This window comes from Thermobia domestica, chromosome 10 (genome assembly GCF_964235325.1).
Source record: "Thermobia domestica chromosome 10, izTheDome1.hap1.1, whole genome shotgun sequence".
Classification (NCBI taxonomy): Eukaryota; Metazoa; Arthropoda; class Insecta; order Zygentoma; family Lepismatidae; genus Thermobia; species Thermobia domestica.
In genome coordinates this window covers 3,828,972-3,849,510 of record NC_137463.1, presented here as the reverse complement: position 1 = coordinate 3,849,510, position 20,539 = coordinate 3,828,972, and the positions used below count along the sequence as shown (strand labels likewise).

At 36.7% G+C, this 20,539-nt stretch overlaps 1 protein-coding gene across 3 annotated transcripts in view; it reads left to right on the top strand.

The window, feature by feature from the left end:
• The window catches only part of LOC145662247 (glutamate receptor 1-like), a 1,126,308-nt gene that overhangs the window by 181,601 nt on the left and 924,168 nt on the right, over positions 1 to 20,539 (top strand). For all 3 annotated transcript variants that reach the window (XM_081727625.1, XM_081727624.1, XM_081727626.1), the window contains exon 2: positions 2,931 to 3,083. In XM_081727625.1, the coding sequence (XP_081583751.1) occupies positions 2,931 to 3,083 (153 nt within the window). The remainder of the gene's footprint in view (positions 1 to 2,930; positions 3,084 to 20,539) is intronic.

The following is a 20,539-nucleotide window of genomic DNA, read 5'->3' as shown; positions in this document are numbered from 1 at the left end:
CTTTCCGAATGACACTCGTAGTTCTAGATTTTGTTTTGTCACAATTACTATGTATCTTACATGTTGCTTATGCACTTCAGTTTGCCCGTGATACGACATATCTCGCTTTATATTCCTAAGTGGATTGAATATATGCAATATTACAACCAGCAATTGATGCGCTCGTCAGTTGGTGTCTAAAATTGAAACTAAAATTAAATCCGTCTAAAAACACAAATGATGTTATTTGGACTTAAAAGAAACAAGGACTGCTTAACACGAAATCCAGAACGTTCACATCGTACTTACATGGCTACATGGACGCCCGAAGGGGAGGGCGGAGTGGGAGCTCACGAAAATGTATACGTAATATAGCAAACCACGTATATTAAATACTAGACCATGGGGATGGGCTGTAATGTAGCAACCATGGAGATGAACCCCTCCCCAGAAAATTTTCTTCGGACACCCCTGTATGGCTACGTTCACCTCTATGAATACAAACAGTTCTATCTGTTGGTGACTCTTGGTACTATTTATATATGCCATGCCTGAGTAGATGTAGAAATTTCCATGGAAAAGCGGCAAAAGATTTGGCTAACCCTATTCATTTTGTATCTGGTTTTCAATGTTAAAACGCCGTTTTCACCAAAAATGCAGTTTTGTGACATTCCTTCCTTTTTCCCCTTACCCTTAATTTTGAGTCTAAAGTCCCTTTCAGGAGCGAGGCTATATAAGACGTGACCTACTGATTAACGTGAAATCCCAAAAAAGTGAGCTCCCACAAGGAATCGAACCCGGGTCTTCCACGCTAGTTTACTGCAAAAAAGAAAAAAAAATGTATGGCATTGGCCATAAACAAAGAGTTACTAAATGTGTGGAATACTAAAGCGTATGGAGCAGAGACATCACACAAAGGAATCAAAATAAAGAGTCAAAATTATAAATATGGAGACAAATTGAGAAAATGACCAAAGCGTAATAAGAAACCATTAACAAAGTCTGCGTAGAGAAGAGTAACAACACAGACAATTAAGGAAAAAAAGAAATTGGTGAGACATTAGAAATTTTATCAAGATTGTAGTAAATTGATTGACTTGTGAATATTTACTGGGAATTTTAACGGCGAGGCTATTTCTCCATGTCCCGGTGCGACCAAAGGCTGGCACATGTTGCAGATTAATAATTTAAAACAATACTTCTGTATAATGTAGTTAATATAAATTATAAATATTAAGAGATTGAAGTAAAAAACAATTAAATCAAAAGTCGCAAAATGGCTTAGAGAAACAATACCTAAGATATGCAATATACTGTATAAATGAAAAATAACACAGAAATATCAATAATAATAACATATAAAAGATAGAATTAGCATTTAGGATTTATATTTCTGGGCTTTCGGCATCTAAACCATTTAGCCCTTCACGTTGTGAGGGATGACGTTCCTCGGCGAGCACACAATCCGGGAAAAGGGAAGGAAGGAAGCGGCCTGGGACCTGTAAGTTAGCTACCACTACGGCATTTACCTGGTGTGAATGAGAAAAACCCAGAAAAACCTCATTCAGGGTGGCGTTTTACACTTTTTCGACAGAGTGCCCCCACCGGGAATCGAACCCTGAACCCGACCGATTACGCTACGGGTGGCCACGATATAACAAATAAAAGAATAACGTAGAATGAAAAACCTTGGAGAATATTAGAGACTGTCTATTTCAAATGAGCCTTTCTGTTTCGGAAAATATGTGAAACATACTTCAGCCCCACATCCGCTGTCCTCTTGTGAAAAAAAAAAACTTACCTTTGCTTTGCGGAAAGAAGTAAATGACTGGCTGTGTTCTCAGTCTGTCATTCAGTCGTTTGGTCTTGACGAGTGAAGATCGTAGGCTACTTACAATGGCTAACAAGATAGTGCATAGTGTGAAACCTACAAGGTGTTTCAATGTAGCAACCCTGTACCCATTCTAATACTGCACCGGATAATTAGAGTACCTTTGTTTTATCTTCGCACGCTTCCCGCCAGTGCACTTGGTTGGCTTTCAAAGTGTTTTCTGTTAGCATTCACGTGATCGTTTTAATCCAATAGACATCTTATTAGCTTTGTCGTGTAGGTGACGTTAGTTGTTAGCCAGCCCATCAAATGAGGTTATTGCTATTTGGCGGGTATTTGAAGTGCTTAGTTGCCACATGCCAACAAGTTTATTACACTGATTTCTGAGTGGTGTCATGTTTTGCTGTGTTTCCTAGCGTATTGTAACTCGTAACTTAACTGTGGCGTGGCAAGAACGCGTTGCACAGATCCATCCTTTAGGCGGGAAGCATGCCAAGATAAGACAAACGTACTCTAATTCGTGAAAATATAAAGAGATCAGGTGAGAATCATATTAATTTTTCAAGTACTACGGGATAAGTAACTGGTAGTAATGGTAGCAGACCCAATATAAAGATGAAGTATACACTGAGGAAAAAAATGTAGGTGGCGTACTTAAAAAGATAGGTTACATACGTAATTCCTGTAGTTTTTGGACTTAACGTACAACAGACGTATAACTGAAAACGCATGTTTTATAATACTTTCTGTTTAAGTGTTCCATCTATACGTACTTTCCGTATGAAACAACGTAGGCTGTCAGGATCTAACATACAAACGGACGTATATAACATATAGTTGACGAAGGTAACATAAGTATATGCATGTGATACACGGAAAACTGTTAGATGTCAGACACCCTGCAACGGCATGATGTAACATCTAAGGGCAGTGCATATGTAGCATACGGATAACGTATGCTCCGTTCTCATTTCTATAGTAAGCAAGAGGATACCGTATATTTGTACAATATACCGCTGTCCGTAGAACGGATTTTTCTCAGTGTATGTATTATGTAAATGTATATTTGCTACAAATGCCCTAGTAAATAGTACTAAAGGCTTTTATTTGTCGTTCGCAGGATCTATCTTTGAACAAGGGACGGATGATGTACAGGCAGCCTTCAAGTTTGCAATGCTTCGACACAATCTCAACACAACGAGTCGTCGCTTCGAACTCATCTCTTTCGTAAATGTTATTAACACAGCGGATGCCTTCAAGCTCTCCAGACTCAGTAAGTATCGTTTTCATTATGATTTATTTTATTCCAATGTGGATACAGGATCTTCACGTGAATGGAGTAATAGTGCTGAATCTAGTAGAGATCCAGAAGTACATTGGTATTGGTGCTAGAAGTATTATTTCAGATATGGTACTACAAAGTAGAGGAAAAGCTTTACTACGAAACCTATTCTTTAAACAAAACTAATAGAATATGTCACACATACAAGGGCACCGAGGAATTTTATTTTAATATCTGGCTTTATTCAGATCACACTAGCGGGTCTTATAAAATTATAATATTATTAAGTTCGTATGTCCTTTTCTTACTTCCACAATAACGCTTGAACGATAGTGAGTTTTAGACTTTCAGTTCCAAACTATGTTATGCACAAGTGACGGAAGTCTTGATAATTTCAATTGCAATTTCATATCTTCAGATGCAGACCTAGTTCCCAGTCACTCACTAACAATACAATCAGCTATGCAAACATGTATGTAAATTGTGAAAGTGAGTCGGTGTGTAAAAATGATGAAAGATCCCGACTGAATCTCCTAATCAATTGGGGGAGGAGTAAATCGAATCCTTATTTCTGACTCACTTCAACTAATGACGATTGTGAAAAAGCCACAATAAACATAGAATCATATTCTATCAAAATCGAATATATTTTTGAAAGTTTAACATGAAATTTCTTTCCTAAAATCGTAGGCGTAGATAAATTCACCATTATTTTTCCAAATTTATTTTTAAAATTCAATCCAGAGAAGATGCTTGGGATATATCAAATAAAATTTGCTTCATATTATATAATAATAGAACTTTCATCACAAAAAGTATCGTGATTTTTTTTTGAATTTGAAATTGTAAATTTGTCATTTCACTCTTGTTAAATTTGAACCCCAACTGTAGGAATTTTAGGAAAGTATGAAAAAATTATACACTTTGTTTCGCCATAATCAAATAATTTCAACCATATTTTATACTCCAAAATTATTTTAAATATATACATATCATCGGGATCGTAATACGGCAAATTATGAATGCGTTAAAATACCAAATTATACTTCTGATAAAGTGGATACTTTCAGATATCTAGGAGTAATATTAACAGACGAAAACAATATTCACGAAAAAATTCCCTGTCGACTAAATGGAGGGAATTTGTGTTATTATTCAGTTCAAAATCTTTTGTCGTCACGAATTCTGTCGAGTAATTTGAAACTTAATAGATACAAAACGATGATCATGCCTGTTGTTCTGTATGGTTGTGAAACATGGTCGCTTACTCTGAAGGGAAAACACAAACTGAAAGTGTTTAAGAATAAGATCCTAAGACGAATATCTGGACCCAAGAGAAACGGAAATTGGAAGTTGCGAAAAGTCCATAACGAGGAACCACATAATTTATACTGTTTATCAAATATTGTTAAGGTCATCGAATCAGGTGGGCAGGACATGTTGCCAGAATGGAAGAAAATAGGAACGCTTTCAAAGTCTTAACTGGAAGACCAATCGGAAAACGACCATTAGGAAGACGTAGACGCAGATGGGAGGACAATATTAAGATGGATCTCGCAGAAATAGGAATAAAAGTAGAAACTCGATCCAGTTGGCTAAGGATAGAAGTCAGTGGAAAGCTTTTGTGAACGCGGTATTGAACCTCCGGGTTCCATAGGCCATAGAGTTAGTTATGTTTAAACTTCGAACACGAGGTGAATTTCCCCCTTTTTATACCCCTTATACCTGTTGGATTGAAACAGTAAACAATAGTGTTATTTCTGCATGTTGTAGGAGAACACATACCAAGTTTCGTTAAAATCTACGAGAAGTGTCATGGAACAGACGGATGATCAGACAAACAAATATCAATCGAGATGAATGGTAAAAGCTTCACTAACTCTTGATTCAATTATTATTATACTACTGCACTGAAGGTTTGTAATAGAGAAATAACGTGGTGCAATATGTAAGAAAAATTACACTATTTCTGCGGCAACTAAGAAGAGCTGATATAAAATATGATTTCCCGTTCCCTAAACTTTGAGTGCTTGAAGGTATGAGCGAGGATAAGGGAAGAAGAGAATAAGAAATGTCGAATCCTGGGCATAAATCTCTTCAATGCGTATTCGTTCTCAATCCATAGAGACAGTGAAACATCTCCGAGGGATTTATCTGCCTTCGTTGGCTGTCAAAATCCCTCTTGCTTCCCGAGTCAAAATCCCTGAATGAAGGGGGGAGGAGAAGAAGAGAAGAATTCGATGAGGCCACGACAAAATGAAGAAGGAAGAATTCGTAATAAAAAATATGAAGAAAAAGAAGAAGAAAATAGGAATTTTTGGAATCGCTTGTAGTAATATGTCTTCGGAACTTCACTTTTCTACCGGAATTTCAGTTCCCTCTCCACTGTCGCTTAGTCGCTTCTGTAAAGAAAGAGAAATATTTCCCCCCGAACCCTCCAACCATTCGTCATTTGTGATCTCCCACCATTTGCTTAACAGAAATAAGAAAACTACGACCAAATCGATTTTATATATGTTTTATCAACATTATCAAATAACGCACACGTGACATTCAATTTATGAAATATTTTCAGTTTTGGTAGTTGGCTTATTCCATGATTCGTGGAGCAGAGTGACCTAAAACTATTCCTGTATTCACATTTACTATTTAGTATTGTTGTATTGTTGTATTGATTATTATCTGTAGTTATTCAATTACAGTTTCGGTCTCAGAAGAAATATGCTAACTTGTCTTCCAAGGCAAGGAGTTAGAAAATGAAAAGGTTTTCAAACGAGAAACCTCTGTTATTTCTTTACAGAAGACCAGGAGTTTAAAGGGCTGTTGATTGACATTTTATACTTATTTTGAAATAATTTTGAAGTTCCTGAAGTTTCAGTAGTAATGTGTATGTGTGTGAGAAAATATGTAATAGTAAAGTATTTTCGCTTGTGTTAATATATCGCAACGTGATCACAGCGCGCTAACCAGTCGTGAACCCATACTTAAGATGTTATAAATGTTTTAAATTTAATATGGAATTTGTGTGTGTGTGTGTGTGTGTGTGTGTGTGTGTGTGTGTGTGTGTGTGTGTGTGTGTGTGTGTGTGTGTGTGTGTAAATGTTGTAAGAGAAAAGGAAAATTAGCAGGAACTAAACATATACATGGATTTGTTGTTATGTGGCTTATAGTCTACAACTCAAATCTAAACGTATGTAAAGTAAATATACAAGGGATACTTGCTTTCAACTTCAGTTAAGGCACTAGAAGAAAACCATATTAAATCACGGCGCCCGCCAAGTGTGAACTACGTAAAGTAATTCGATTTCTCCAGGCGGCTGCTGAATTCCCTGAAATTCTATATGATTTTTAAGAACTCATAGCGTACGGCTTTCATGAACCACATGATTCACGCGTTCATCAACGTGTTGTCTACCTTCACAGATGTCGATCCTTAGCTACTCCTGTCATGTACATCAGTAAGTTATGCTTATACTATTCGCTGAACTTGAGCTCAGAGGCATCACTTACAAAATTCCCACTGTAAATGTTACTCATATGACAGCGTCTGTGTTATGTTCTTCCTCCTAAAGAAATAGAATTGTATGACGTAGTACACACTTGGCGGGTTCTTTGAATGCGGTCGGTATGCTTTACGCTCACAATTCCACAATCATTGAATGTCATAGTCTGTTGATGGGTGTAGGGTATGGGCAATGTCCAATAAACAATTTGTCTTACCCCGGTTTCTTCATTTCACGTGGATCTCCTTTGGTGTCTTAACAAAGATTTAAAACATATCCTCGTACATTTATTTTCTATAAACATCCACATCGTTGGCATGACTTACTTCTAGGCAATGGAAGGGGGAGAAGAGACCGTAGGTTAATCTAATTCTACTTTGAACTAGAATTAGAATTAAAACGGCCATAGGGTATTTAGATTTCTAGCGTTACTTCTTTACTAAGAGACAATGCCATGTATTTCAACTAATGTAAAATAATCGTATATTTGTAAGACATGAACAACCTCTTGTTTATTGTTCTTTACACTATAAGCCCCAAGAAGAAGTCAGTAAAATCAACTACATTCAGAGCCGTAGATAGGGGTCGAGCGGGGCAGATGCCCCTGGCGCTGATAGTAAGAGGGCGCCGAACGAGAAAGAAGAAAGAAAAAGTGTTGGAAATGAATAAACGACGCGTTGCTCCGAAAACATATCAGCGCCCTGTTCAATCAATATTGTTGTCGGTTTGCAAAGAAATAAAGTTAAAATTTTCCACTAATAGTCAAAATAAGTCTTTACTTATTATGAGACTACTTAATAAAGTTATGATATACAATTTGTTAATGACGATGTTATATACAAGGTGCCGAATAATAACTTATAGTGTTGCAGAAGTATTTTCAAAATGAAAAACACTCAAAATCTGAAATACGTGTTCGGCGTTTGAAGGTGATGACTTTCCTTATTTAATCACGCTTTTTTTACCCAATCGGATTAATCACGACGGTGAGAATAAAGGCTTTGAGAAATTTGCAAAGATGGCTCCTTCTGAATTTCCGTTATATTTCACAAAATATTATTTACCGTAAAAGAATCGAAATTAAAATGCGGTTTGTGTGGCCTCATAGATTTACAGTAAAATTACAGTAGTTTACAATTATTACTGGAAATTAATGCTGTCACTCATTTCGAACTTCTTAAAAGCACATAGTTGCTAATGTATTGAAATTTCATTCCGTATCGATAGTATGATTTGTAAATTTCCATAACTGTTCTCCAAGCGGATTTGTACACAACTAAAGGTAGTTTTCTCAAATTTAACCTAAAGTCTGAAATAAGTCTTGAAAACAGCTCTTATTTGTAAAAGAATACATAATGATTGCTTTTGGCGGTTGCAATGGTCAATCCAAGCAGCTTGATAAAAATTTAGCATAACATCAGAAGCTGCTTCTATTATATGTTTAAAAAAACGGAAGGGAAAGAAAGCTTGGTAAGGTGAGTGTAGGGGATGCCGAATTCTACTTCGCCCCGGGCGCCGAAATCTCTAGCTAAGGCTCTGATTACATTAAGTAATACAAGTTTATTAAGTAATCCACGTATAAGTCAATGTTGTTAAAGAACAAAATGGCACCGGACTCAACCAACTTAAGAGCGTGCCTTACTAAAAAATAATACAAAATTTACCATTTTTCTTTTGCTTGTTTTTCATAAGTGAAAGGAGATAATGAAATGCAAGTTACGACGATCATAGATAATATTATTCTCCAACAGAAAATATGAACCTGAAGAATGTTCAGTGTTGCCATCCATAGAAATTATAGTGTTGTCAGATAAACAACACCCCTAAAATCTAAATTAAGGCGGCGAGTAGAGGAACGAACTCAACTGCATTTGGTTACATATCATGTTGTTTTAGTGTCCCGTGAACTACTTTTTAAATGATAGTTGTATTCAGTTTGTAATAAACAAAATAGTTTTAACATACAGATATTAAAATTAAATAATAATGTTTTTTTTTAAAAAAAAAAGTAGTTCACAAGAAACCAAATCAAACATGATACATAACCAAATGCAGTTCAGATCGTTCCTGTAGTCGCTGACTTAACTTAGATTTTAAGAGCGTTGTTTTTTATGGCGACACTGTAATTTCTATGGATGGAAACACTGAAAATCCATTAGGTTCATATTTTCTGTTGCTGAATAACACTAACTATGATTGTGGTAAGTTGCATTTCATTATCTTCTTTCACTTATGAATAAACAAGCAAAAGAAAATTGGTAAATTTTGTATTATTTTTAGTAAGGCAGGCTCTTAATGACCTGTGATGCTTGATATTTACACAGTTATTTTTATTAAGTTTTACTATAATCGATTACGATAAGTGATGAACAGAAAATAGAAATACTATCGTAGTATTACTCTTGAGAAGAATTGTATAAAGAAAAGCAATATCTTGATACATAGCTTTTGTATTTCTTTTCCGTTGACAATATCATTGTGTTTTCCCATTATATAGCTGCCTGCTGAAGCTACAGAATGATTGAATACTGTGTGACACTTAAATTTCTTTCTCTCTCTCTTTGCATCTTGGGAAACCGAATACGAAACTGTCTGATAGACAGAGACAGATGAATGAGGGAGGGGGAAATTGAGTGACGTAGACAAACGAGATAGCATTCACAGATGATGACAACATCTCAGGAGCCAAGGGAATACTGTAGAACCATTCCTATCGAACGAGGGTTGCAATAATCTTACAACTCAAGATATGTTTTGTTAGCGGTATTTTAAGTACAATGTTTGCTTTAATATAAGGTATCATGGAGCTTTCTGTTCAAGGAGTATTAACTGGCTTATGTAAGTCAATATATGAGCAGTACGGCCAAACATAACCGTATGTTACATATTCTAACTTCCGAGTAAACTGAAAAAAAAAAAAGATTGATCATTCTCATACAATCCAATGCAATGACATACTTGGAACGTACAATATGTAAGTTTTCATAATCTTTAAAAATATATTTTTTTAAGATAGTTTTGTAAACATGGCGGGGTGGATGAATTTGCTCAAGAAAACCGTCGAATTAAGGTATGTGAAGTTGCAATAAGGTTGAATATTGCTGTTGGAACAGCCTATCACATCATTCACAAGAAACTGCAATACCGCAAAGTAGTGGCGGATCCAAGGGGGGATATAAGGGCTATAGCCCTCCTTTGACCCTCAGGTATACACTGTATAAAATGGGCTTCAATCCTGCATTACACTGGATAAAACGGCAAAATATGGTTTAGCCCCTCCCATGATCATATCCTGGATCCGCCCGTGCAGCAAAGTGTGTGTACGATGGGCTCCTCATCAAACGTTTGACAATCATCGACAGATGAGAACGGGTTGCAGTGTTGAAGGCTTAATGTGATACCAGCAAGAGGGCAATGTGTTCCTCCTGCGCATTGTGACATGAGGATGAGACATATGTCCAGCATTACACTTTCGATGGACGAAGAACGTTTTCGAACAGATGAAAAACAGGAGCGGAATGTGAGAAGAGTTTTTTTTTTTTTTTTTTGCAAAAGTTTTGGACAAATTGGTGCAGCGCTGGGACAAGTACCGGTACCTGAATTTCAATGGAGTTTATGTGGAGAGGTGAAAAAGCACTCACCTACACATGTAAGTATTGTTTACAGATGTATATTAATTTTTTTCAGTGAACGTATCGAACAAGCATCCCCTGTCATCTGCAGATACATTTTTGAAATCAAACTTCTTACATGCTGTTCTGTGATCCGATCCCATCCCATCCCAGCTAATAATTCAATTCCACCGGAAGTGGCGCTTACCATTGTGTTCGCCCGAGCCGCTCATATATACAGAAACACTTCGATTATCTTACTTATTTTAGGCACAAAAAATGCCGCAATAATCGGGATAAAATGGATGATCGTTGTGAAGATCTTTCAAATCTTTTAATTAAATTTTAAATATGAGAGACAACCAATAAAGAGTATTAAGTGTACACCACATGAAGGAGTTTGGTTTGTATAGCGTGATGTTTCCACAATTAATATTGAAACCAGATTTTCCAGTATAGTTCTACCACTTCCGGTATTAGTAAAGAATTAAGGATGGAGAACAAATATTTCTTTGAACACTAAATGGATTGCAGGAAATTGCTTCTCGTTATCTATTACCGTTTTGAATCTATAATACTGATCAACGTTAACACCGGAAATTATTAATTTCTACCACTTCCGTTTCAAATATCACCTCTATCATATGGCTCGATCCCTAACTTTTCGTCCTGTACATCCTGAACAAAGTTGAAGGAGATCCCTCAACTTATATCTTAAGAATGTTTTGTCTCCCGGCCGAACGAACATATGAACAGATAGGGTAAGTGGATTCCTATATAAACAGAGGTTGTAGTAATCCGGGTTTCTTAAAATATGTGTTAACTATGGAAAGAAGGTTCATTTAGAAGAACGAGATTATCCTTTAATCTTTATCATTTATATACAAACTTCCTATTACACTCGTACTATATAGATCACTCGATAAAGAGGAAACGCTAAAAGAGACCTCTGGGGATGGAGACTCCAAATAAACGTTATTCCATTTTGCATATATGTTCAATTTCGTAGCTGCAATTATCAGAATTTTGGTATCAAATAATAAACGCATTTAATCATACAGGGTGAGCATAAAGTCTTACGCTGATTTCAAAAATTTATTACAGAAGAACCGTTTGACATAATAATGTAAATACTAGTCAGTTACATAGGTTAGTATTACAAGTTTCTTTGAAGACCACTTATGTTAGACCACTTCAACGTGTGCCCTCTTGGTAGCTCGGAGAATGTCTAAGCTGTATTCCAGTTTTGTAACATGTCTTCTGTCACAGTACCCACAACTGCTTGTATCCTAGACTTCAGTTCCTCGACGTCAGCAACAGGTGTGGCATAGACTCTGTCCTTGATATAGTCCCATAAAAAAAAGTCCAGTGGAGTAGTGTCTGTGGCGGGGAGAGCGTGATACCACAGCACGCACTGCGATTTCTCCTGCTTCGATGCCCTTTCGCCAACTAACCCGCGCGCGCCAAGTAACGTACTGCGTCACTCTTGGATAGCACTAGTGCCATCTATTGGTCTTTGAAAAACACTTGTAATACTAACCTATGTAACGGACCAGAATTTACATTATTCTGTCCAACGGTTATTCCGTAATAAATTTTTATAATCAGGGTAGGACTTTATATTGTAATAATAGTGGTATATGTGAGTATATAGGAAAATCTTGATATGCTCTATATGAAACTCAGTCCGTGCATATGTAACATCATTAATTAAAGCGAGTATTACTAACCTTAAACCGTTAGACACAACGGTATTTGTGTGACTGTCTATCACTTCTCCATCATCTTTCTTTGCAGGATATTAAACAGTGTATTCGAGTTTGATTAAGGTGGATATATAAGAAACAACTGGGGGGGGGGCAGCCAGACCCCAGACTATGATAGGAATATCATGAGTTTACTATAAACTTCAAAAAATATAAACACTATCTTAAACTATTTTTATCACTTACAAAACTGGGGGATAGGGGCCCCCGGCCCCGGGCTAGATCAGCCACTGAAAGTTGTAAATCCACCACATCTTCAAACATAAAACAAGTTAAATATGTCTTTGCTTCAAATGATCAAATGTTGAGTATGAATAGCATCTTCTTAACAATTTACGTTATTGCTTGTGTTTGATAGAAACAAGACAATGACTGTAGTCGAAATGCTCAAACTTCACTGCATGAAATTTATCAGTGTTATGACATTATGAGTCGTTGGATGGCAAAGTTGTGTAATTCATTTTTAAAAAAATCAGATTAAGCTATTTCCGCGAATTTGAAACCATAACCTGTTGGATGGCAAAGTTGCGTAACTCAGAGTTAAAAAATAGGTCAAGAGATGGAAGCACAAAGAACGTCGTAAATTCGAACTCACGATGACTCTGCACGGCAAAGTGGCGTGAGTCTCAATATCTCAAAATGTGTCAAAAGTGTCTTAAAGAAACCACTATAGCTCATTGTTTAACATGTCTAAAATATCCTGAAATGCTCTATCACTAAACAAAATATGTCTAGAATGCATCCTAATAAATAATTGTGAGTGTTCAAAATGTACCTGCATTTCTGATAAGCTCAATGAGAATATACACAGAAGTGACTTATAAGTGTGTAAAGTCTTAATACGATTTAAAAGTCGTTTCTCCCATATACTCACTCGACATCTTAGAAATTGAGATACATTTTGAACACTCAAAGAGCAGTTCCTATTAATCACTGTTAGGAGATAGTCTAGACAGTTTTGAAAATAAAACGAAATCTTTAAGTTTTACGTCCCACGGTATGCCGGTTAGGCTAAAGGAGACGGTGATGATGAGAGATGAGTGAAATGGTGGAATGAAGAAAGTGGGAGAAAACGGGAGAACCCCGAGAAAACCCACGAGCACGGTGTTTGTCCACCACAAAGTCCACACGGCGCGAGCTGGGATCGAACCAGTGACCCCAAGGACCGGAGGTGAACGCTCTACTACTGAGCCACCGCGCCCCCTCTAGACAGTTTTGTTCGCCGCACTGTAAAATCATAAAACAACAATTGAAACATTTTTAGAAAAGATGTTGAGGGAAAAATTGATGAAATAGTGTTTAGAAAGTGTGCTTCGCGTATACAAAAGCGTTAATTCTCTAGAACATAGTATCTAGTATGACATATTTAAAACACTTCTCGGCAAACAGTTCGAAACAAAAAAAAAATCTTTGTACATACGTCTGGGACACACTTGAACAACACAGTATCTACATAGTGAATATGTGATGAATATGGGTCACACGGAGGTGTTCAAAGAATTTAGATAAATGTGTAGAGTAACCTACTGTGCCTAAAAGTATTCTGCAAAAATAGAGTAGGACACTGTAGGCTTTACCGACACTCTTTGAACACCTTTAGATGACACATATTCACCTCCTTGTAAATACTGTTTTTCAAGTATGTCCCAGATGTATGTAGAAAATGTGCAAAATGTATGTCATCACTTCGTTTCTGAACTGTTTACAGAGAAGAAGTGTTTTAAATATGTAATACTAGATACTGTTTTCGGTGAATGAACGCTTTTTTACACGAGAAGTACACTTTATAAACACACACTTGATATATTTTCCTCTCAACATCTATACTAAAAGTGTTTAAATTCTGTTTTATTTTTTACAGTGTAGTTTACGTTTTTAATTCACTTACATGTAGTGGGAATTTGGTAAGATTTCTCCCGAGATCTTTTAATACATGAAGAGTGAAAATAGTGCTGTGAATATACTTGTAACCCACATTGACAATGAACGACGATATGGCTATGTAAAAAAAATGTTCTCCCGGGTAATAATCACTGCTTACATGAAAAAAAAGAATGCAAGTAAATGGATTACTTTTCGGATGTATAGTATTCAATAACAGCACATTGCAATTAATGTTAAACTGGAATACGCTTTTATTGAACAATATGATTGAAAATCATACTAATGACTGTTAATAGACAGCCTGTCAATGCTGTGTTTATATTAATCATTACGCTGAAGTCGAATATAATAACAATACAATGAAAAAATATTGGACACTGACTTATTATAATTTCAGAAAGAAATAATGACAGAAGATTTGTCATAACAAACTCCATGGTTCTGGATAATCACAATAACATTAACACAATTCTGACCAGAACAAAATGAATTATTTAATAACTATACGTTTTTGGTTGTTACAGTTTCAAGGACCTAACGTCCTCTTCATCAGACTTTAAGAAAAGACAGATGACAACAAATCTTGTATCTTCCTCAGCCGTTAGTTAGCATATTCATTTATCTGTCTTTTCCCAATGTCTGATGAAGAGGACGTTAGGTCCTTGAAACTTTAACAAACAAAAAACATATAATTATTAAATAATTCATTTTGTTCTGGTCAGAATTGTGTTTTAAAAGATTTGTCAATAATGTATTACGATCTTATAATAAAGAGAAGGCATTTGATATTTCGAAGTAATTTTAGTAAATTTTTAGACAGGAGATTTGCTAATATTTTGTTCTGTTTTCTTAAAGGCTGTATAGCGTAAAATTGGCATTTATTCTACAACTTTGACTCATTAACACTTCAGTTATAAAAAATTTGGTTACTGTTGAGATTTTTTAAAAAAACTAAAACTCTTGTATTCTGTAATAAAGACAGTATTCTGAAAATGTCACAAGTGGAGGTAACGTGAGCCAGTCGTTACTATTGGACACTTTTAGCGAATCTCTTTATGACAAAATTCTTTCTAGGAAATGCACTTCAAAGAGAAAGTTGCAGACTACTGGTGCTTTCTCTGTCTGTCCAGCCTTTGGCTGGATGAAGGATGTAGGTAATGTGAGTCAGCCTTATTCGGACAGAGTCGGGTTGCAGGTTGTGTGACATCAAAGCCTTCTATAGACACACACACAGAGAGAGAGGCCACTCTTTGAACTCCACTCACGTCTGCAGTTGATGAGTGTCGCCGTTCCCTGTAGAAAACCTTACATCTATCCATCCACACATGCTCCTTCGTCATATACAGGACTCGAGTGTTGATTACGGTTTCTCGTCTTTCAGGTCGACTGTAAATGTCATTTTGTGAACCTCTTTCACAGCATTGCTCTTTTTTATTCATGAGCACCTACAGACAGATCCAATCTTTGTTTCTCACTCCAACTAACAACTCCAATATGATTGAAGCTTACAAAAACGTTGTAAGAAGCTTAATCATTATACATAACACAGCTCGACAGTTTCCTTTAAGTTTCTGTACCCAATTATCTATCGAAATAATGTTATGTCTATGTGTACCTCAAAGAACTATAAGCATTAGGAACAAGTTAATGAGGCCTATAAGATTGTAAAGTTAGTATGTAAGGATATCCATCTATTCGTTATAACACACGATGACTCTTCATAGTAAGTGAATTTTTCCTTTTCGCAATAAATAGTTAGGGAGATTATCTCGGCCTAATTCGTTACTGTAGTTAATCAGTTAACATCTGCATGAGTAACGGCGAATATCCTTAAAAATCCATAGCATTTTCTAGATTCTATGCAACCTGCACAACATTAAAGAAATATTGGTTGCCTATAATACAAGGATAAGTAGCTTTTGTTATTGCAAATATCTCGGCCGAGTTGGTTAATGGAGTGAATCCGTTAAAATCTTCACAAGTAACGGTGAATATCCTTATCCCGTTTAAAATCAATAACATTTCCTAGCTTTTCTGCAACCTGCACAGAAGCAAAGAAATCTTGGTTGCCTATAATACAAGGATAAGCAACTTTTAATATTACAATTATCTCTGCATTATTCGTTAATGGAGTCTATGCGTTAACACCTGCACGGATAACGGTAACTTTAACGATGATTATCCATATTTCGTAGTCTGATGGAAGTATGTGCTGGGATTAGCTTTTTTTTAGGTTGAAGCATAAAATAAGAACACCAAAGAATACGGCGTTGTTCATCACAATTTTACATGGCATGGAATAACCATCGATCAAATGACCCTTGGAGTCTGTGATAAGTGTTTTATCTTTGAACCTTTATACCATCATTAAGATAGAGCTCCTTCGTGGCTAAGCGGTTAGCGTACGCGCCTTTAGCGTGGGGGACCCGGGTTCGGTTCCCGGTGGGAGCTCATGTGGTTCGGATTCCACGTTAATCAGTAGGTCCACGTCTCATATAGCCTCGCTGCTGAACGGGACGTAAAAATCAAAATCAACTCAACTCAACCATCATTAAGATAGTCACGATGTAAACCTTGATTTTACCATCAGTATGTCACTAAGGATATAACTTGGTGATTTTCCGCAGTGATGCCAACGAGATGAAATTTGAAACGTCTTGTCTCGAGAAATACCGTGAAAATGCAGTTTTATCTCGCTTTGCCATAGGAAGAGTTCTGTATTATCTTGTCTCGTTGGCAACAATAATTTTTGCACACCATAACATACACATTCACAAGGTACCGTGATCTATAATCATCGTGTGTGGGCACGCTACACCATGATTACAGATCTAAAGTATGTTTAGATATAAGATTTAAGATAGATTAGATCTATGAAATGTTTTGTTTCAAACTAATAGCCTTTTAATTTAAAGATACGAAATGTTCAACCGTAGAATGGAAAAAGCATTTAAGTTCTAACATTCGAAAGAATCATGCCGGCTAGGCTAAAGCAGACGGTGTTGATGAGAAACGAATGAAATTGTGGAATAAAGAAAGTTGGAGGAAACGGGAGAACCCCGAGAAATCCACGCACACGGTATTTGTCTACCTCAAAACTCACTTGGCACTAGCTGGGATCTAACCAAAGACCCCATGCATCTAATATGAACGCTCTACCACCGAACCATCGCGACCCCTCTGTCAAGACGGAGTGAAATATTTTGTTCTTATTACAAAATAAATGTTATACAATTTCGTTTATTCTCTTACGGAAATTTTAAAAAAATGGGCTTCCCAAAACATCTTTTGTGTTTTGAAAGGTTCACCTCAAAGGGACATATAACATGTTATTTTGTACTCTTTGTAAAATTAGTATGACATACCCAGGGTTGGCAAAAAACATGGTTTTTATTTTTAAAAAAACAACAAAAAACGTGTTTTTTGGTTTAAATAATTTGCTCTATGTATTTATATTACATATGGACAGAAATAAGTTTGTTTCGCCTTGGTGTTATTATGCAATAATCGTTTTATTCTGGAATGGGTCACATAAGCTTAAAAAGGAATTCAAACCGCTTCTCGGCTTACATTCGAGAGAAATTATCCTTCATTTGAACTCGAAACCGGGACTAAACTACACGTCTGCCGACTCACTCACGAAGAACTCCTGATAAAAATACGTTGTACTGATCTTTACATACTTGTTAATTTACAAAGATGGCGGAAGTGAGAAGGCGAGTGTGAAGTTAGTGTCCGTGCTTCATTCAAATATCCAGCTTCATAGCCTGTGCAATATCTTCTACATTATATTAAATGGTAGCTAAATAGCTCACGAATCACAAAAACCTCTTCCTACAATTACTAAACGTTGTGGTTCGTAAATAAGTTGTCATTTTTCTGCATTCTTCTCCCCGTCAGAACATAGTGTAAGATTTCTAGTGTAGTGTTGCAACCCTCTGCAGGAAAATGGCCACCATCACAAATAAGTCTCTGAATGCAAGGTGCAGTCAGATCGAGGACACAATTAACAAACTCGAAGATAAAATGACTACTGCACTAAAACAACTAACAGGAGATAATTCGGGACAGAATCCTGAGCCGAATATCTCTACGCAAGTTCCTACAGCTCTCTGAGGACTTAAAGCTACTCAAGAAAGAAGTATCCGATTTGAAAGTGGAAATAAAGGACCAAGGCGAGTGCATCGATCAACTGGAGCAATATAGCAGGAGGTCGTGTTTGGTCCTCCACGGAGTAGCTGAAACACCAAATGAAGATCCCACGGCACTTGCTCTTGAGACTTTCAACAAAAAGCTTGGTGTGAATCTCACCGTAGACCAAATCGATCGTTGCCACAGGCTGGGTTCCTTTGGTCGTAGTCGAAGTGCTGCAGAAGTTGTGCGTAAGGGATCCCGTCCCATCATTATAAAATTTGTGTCTTATCGATCTCGGGACCAAGTTTGGAAGGTAAAAAAACTATTGAAAGGCAGTGGACTTCTTCTTACCGAATCCCTTACCTCAAAACGTCTGGACCTTCTACGACGCGCCAAGGATGCATTTGGAGTACGAAATGTGTGGACAAACGACGGAAAAATTGTGATCCTCATCGGCCGTGAAAAAAAATCTGTGACAAACGAGCGTGAGTTGATTTCTCTACTTCCAAAATGAAGCACATTTTAGAACAAGGTGTGTGTGTGTGTGTGTGTCAATATGAAGGATATATTTAGAAAATACTGCAAAGTTGAATTAATAGTTATTCATGTGTTTAGTGTTACGTGTTTTTTTCTTACTTCTCCCCTACATATTATAGTGTTGTTAGTGTTCTTCCAGTGTATGTTTGTGTTTGTGTCTGTAACAATGCAATGGTCCTCAGCGTCTGCTCACAGTTACAAAAACAAAACCAGGGTTAGTACAATTATTTTCTCTCACATTATTTTTTCTGCTATTTTCCAATTAAGTTATGTGAAATGCAATGTATTCAATGTCATTAATTCTCATCATATAAGATCAGGTTCAATTATAATACGCGGTAGAAAATGTCCTGCTTATTCAAAGACCTCATTAGTAAAGAGAAAAACTCATAAACAGTGTACATTACTGTCGTCGTTAATTACATAATGCAGAGTAACGAAGTAGATAGATTTGCAACACTGAGCCAGAGGTCTTCATTCTTTGGGGAGTTGTGCGGCATCGACCTTGGTGTCAATGACCGCATTCTTCCCTCCCTCTCCTGCCCCTCTCCCCTCACCGCCGGTCTCCAGTCAACCAGCGAAATCCTCAAAAATGAGATGGCAAAGCAACCATATGATCTTCAGCTTCTGCACGTAAATGCACAAAGTGCCATAAAGCACCACGATGAAATTACAGCCATTCTTAGCCCTCTCTCTGTGCATGCTTTGCTGGTTTCTGAATCTTGGCTGAAACCTACCTTACCCGACTCATTAATAAACATACCCAACTACAGGGCTATAAGATGCGACAGAATAGGAAAGGGTTCCGGGGGCGTATTGGTATATGTAAGAGAAGACGTTAAAGTGAAAATACTAGATCAATCCCCCAGTTTATATTCCGCTTCTGCAGAATACCTCATGCTCGATCTGAATATACAAAATAAACATATACTATTAATCTCCGTTTATCGCCCACCTAATACAAACTTTGAAAATTTTGAAGAAGCGATCTCCCAAGTTATCCCCCAGTACAGTAACATCATAATTATGGGGGACATGAACTATGATCTTTTAACGTCTAAATCCGAGGTGCAGCGATATAAAAGCTATATTACTTCTCTAAATCTTTCTTTTTGTACGTTACAGCCCACTCATAGAACTGAGACGAACGAATCGTTAATTGACCACATAATAGTCTCTGATACTTGTAAAGTAACAAATGTAGGTCAAGTATCCGTGCCAGGTATAAGCCGACATGACCTTCTTTATCTAACTTATAACATAAAATGTCCAAAATACGTTCCGCGAGTAGTATATAAAAGGAACCTAAAACAAATAAATGACAACGCGTTATACGAAGACACAAATCTCGTGCCGTGGTACTTAGTTTACTGTGCTCCCACTCTGGATCAGAAGGTAACACTTTTTAATAGTTTTGTGCAGCAATTATATAATAAGCATGCCCCTTTGAGAAGGAAAAGAGTGCGTAGACCCCCCAATCCTTGGATTAACGATGATATACTCGCGCTCATGGCTCTTCGAGACTCTGCCCACAGACGTTACAGAGCGGCTTTAAAACAAAAATCAAATATCTCATTAATGCAGGAAGAATATAGAAAATTACGAAACCGTTGTAACCAAGAAGTTCGTAAGGCGAAAATCGAATTTGCTAGAAGTCTCCTGAGCCATACGACCCAACCACGAGAGCTATGGCAAAAACTGAAGTTCCTTGGTATTGGTGTCAAAGCCAAAATCGATAAACTTCCAGAACTTCATATAGACACCATAAATGAACAGCTATGCTATACACCAGATATCACACCAGATAAAATCAATACTTTGAAGAATATTAAAAAAACGAGCCCTGTAAAAAATATATTTAACCTTCACCTCGTCACTGCTCCGGAAGTCATGAAGGCAATAAACAAAATCAAATCACCTGCTTCAGGAGCTGACGACTTGCCAATCATTCTTATTAAAAAAATATTACCGTTCATTGTAGATGTCATTGTCATATTTTTAATAGTTCCATC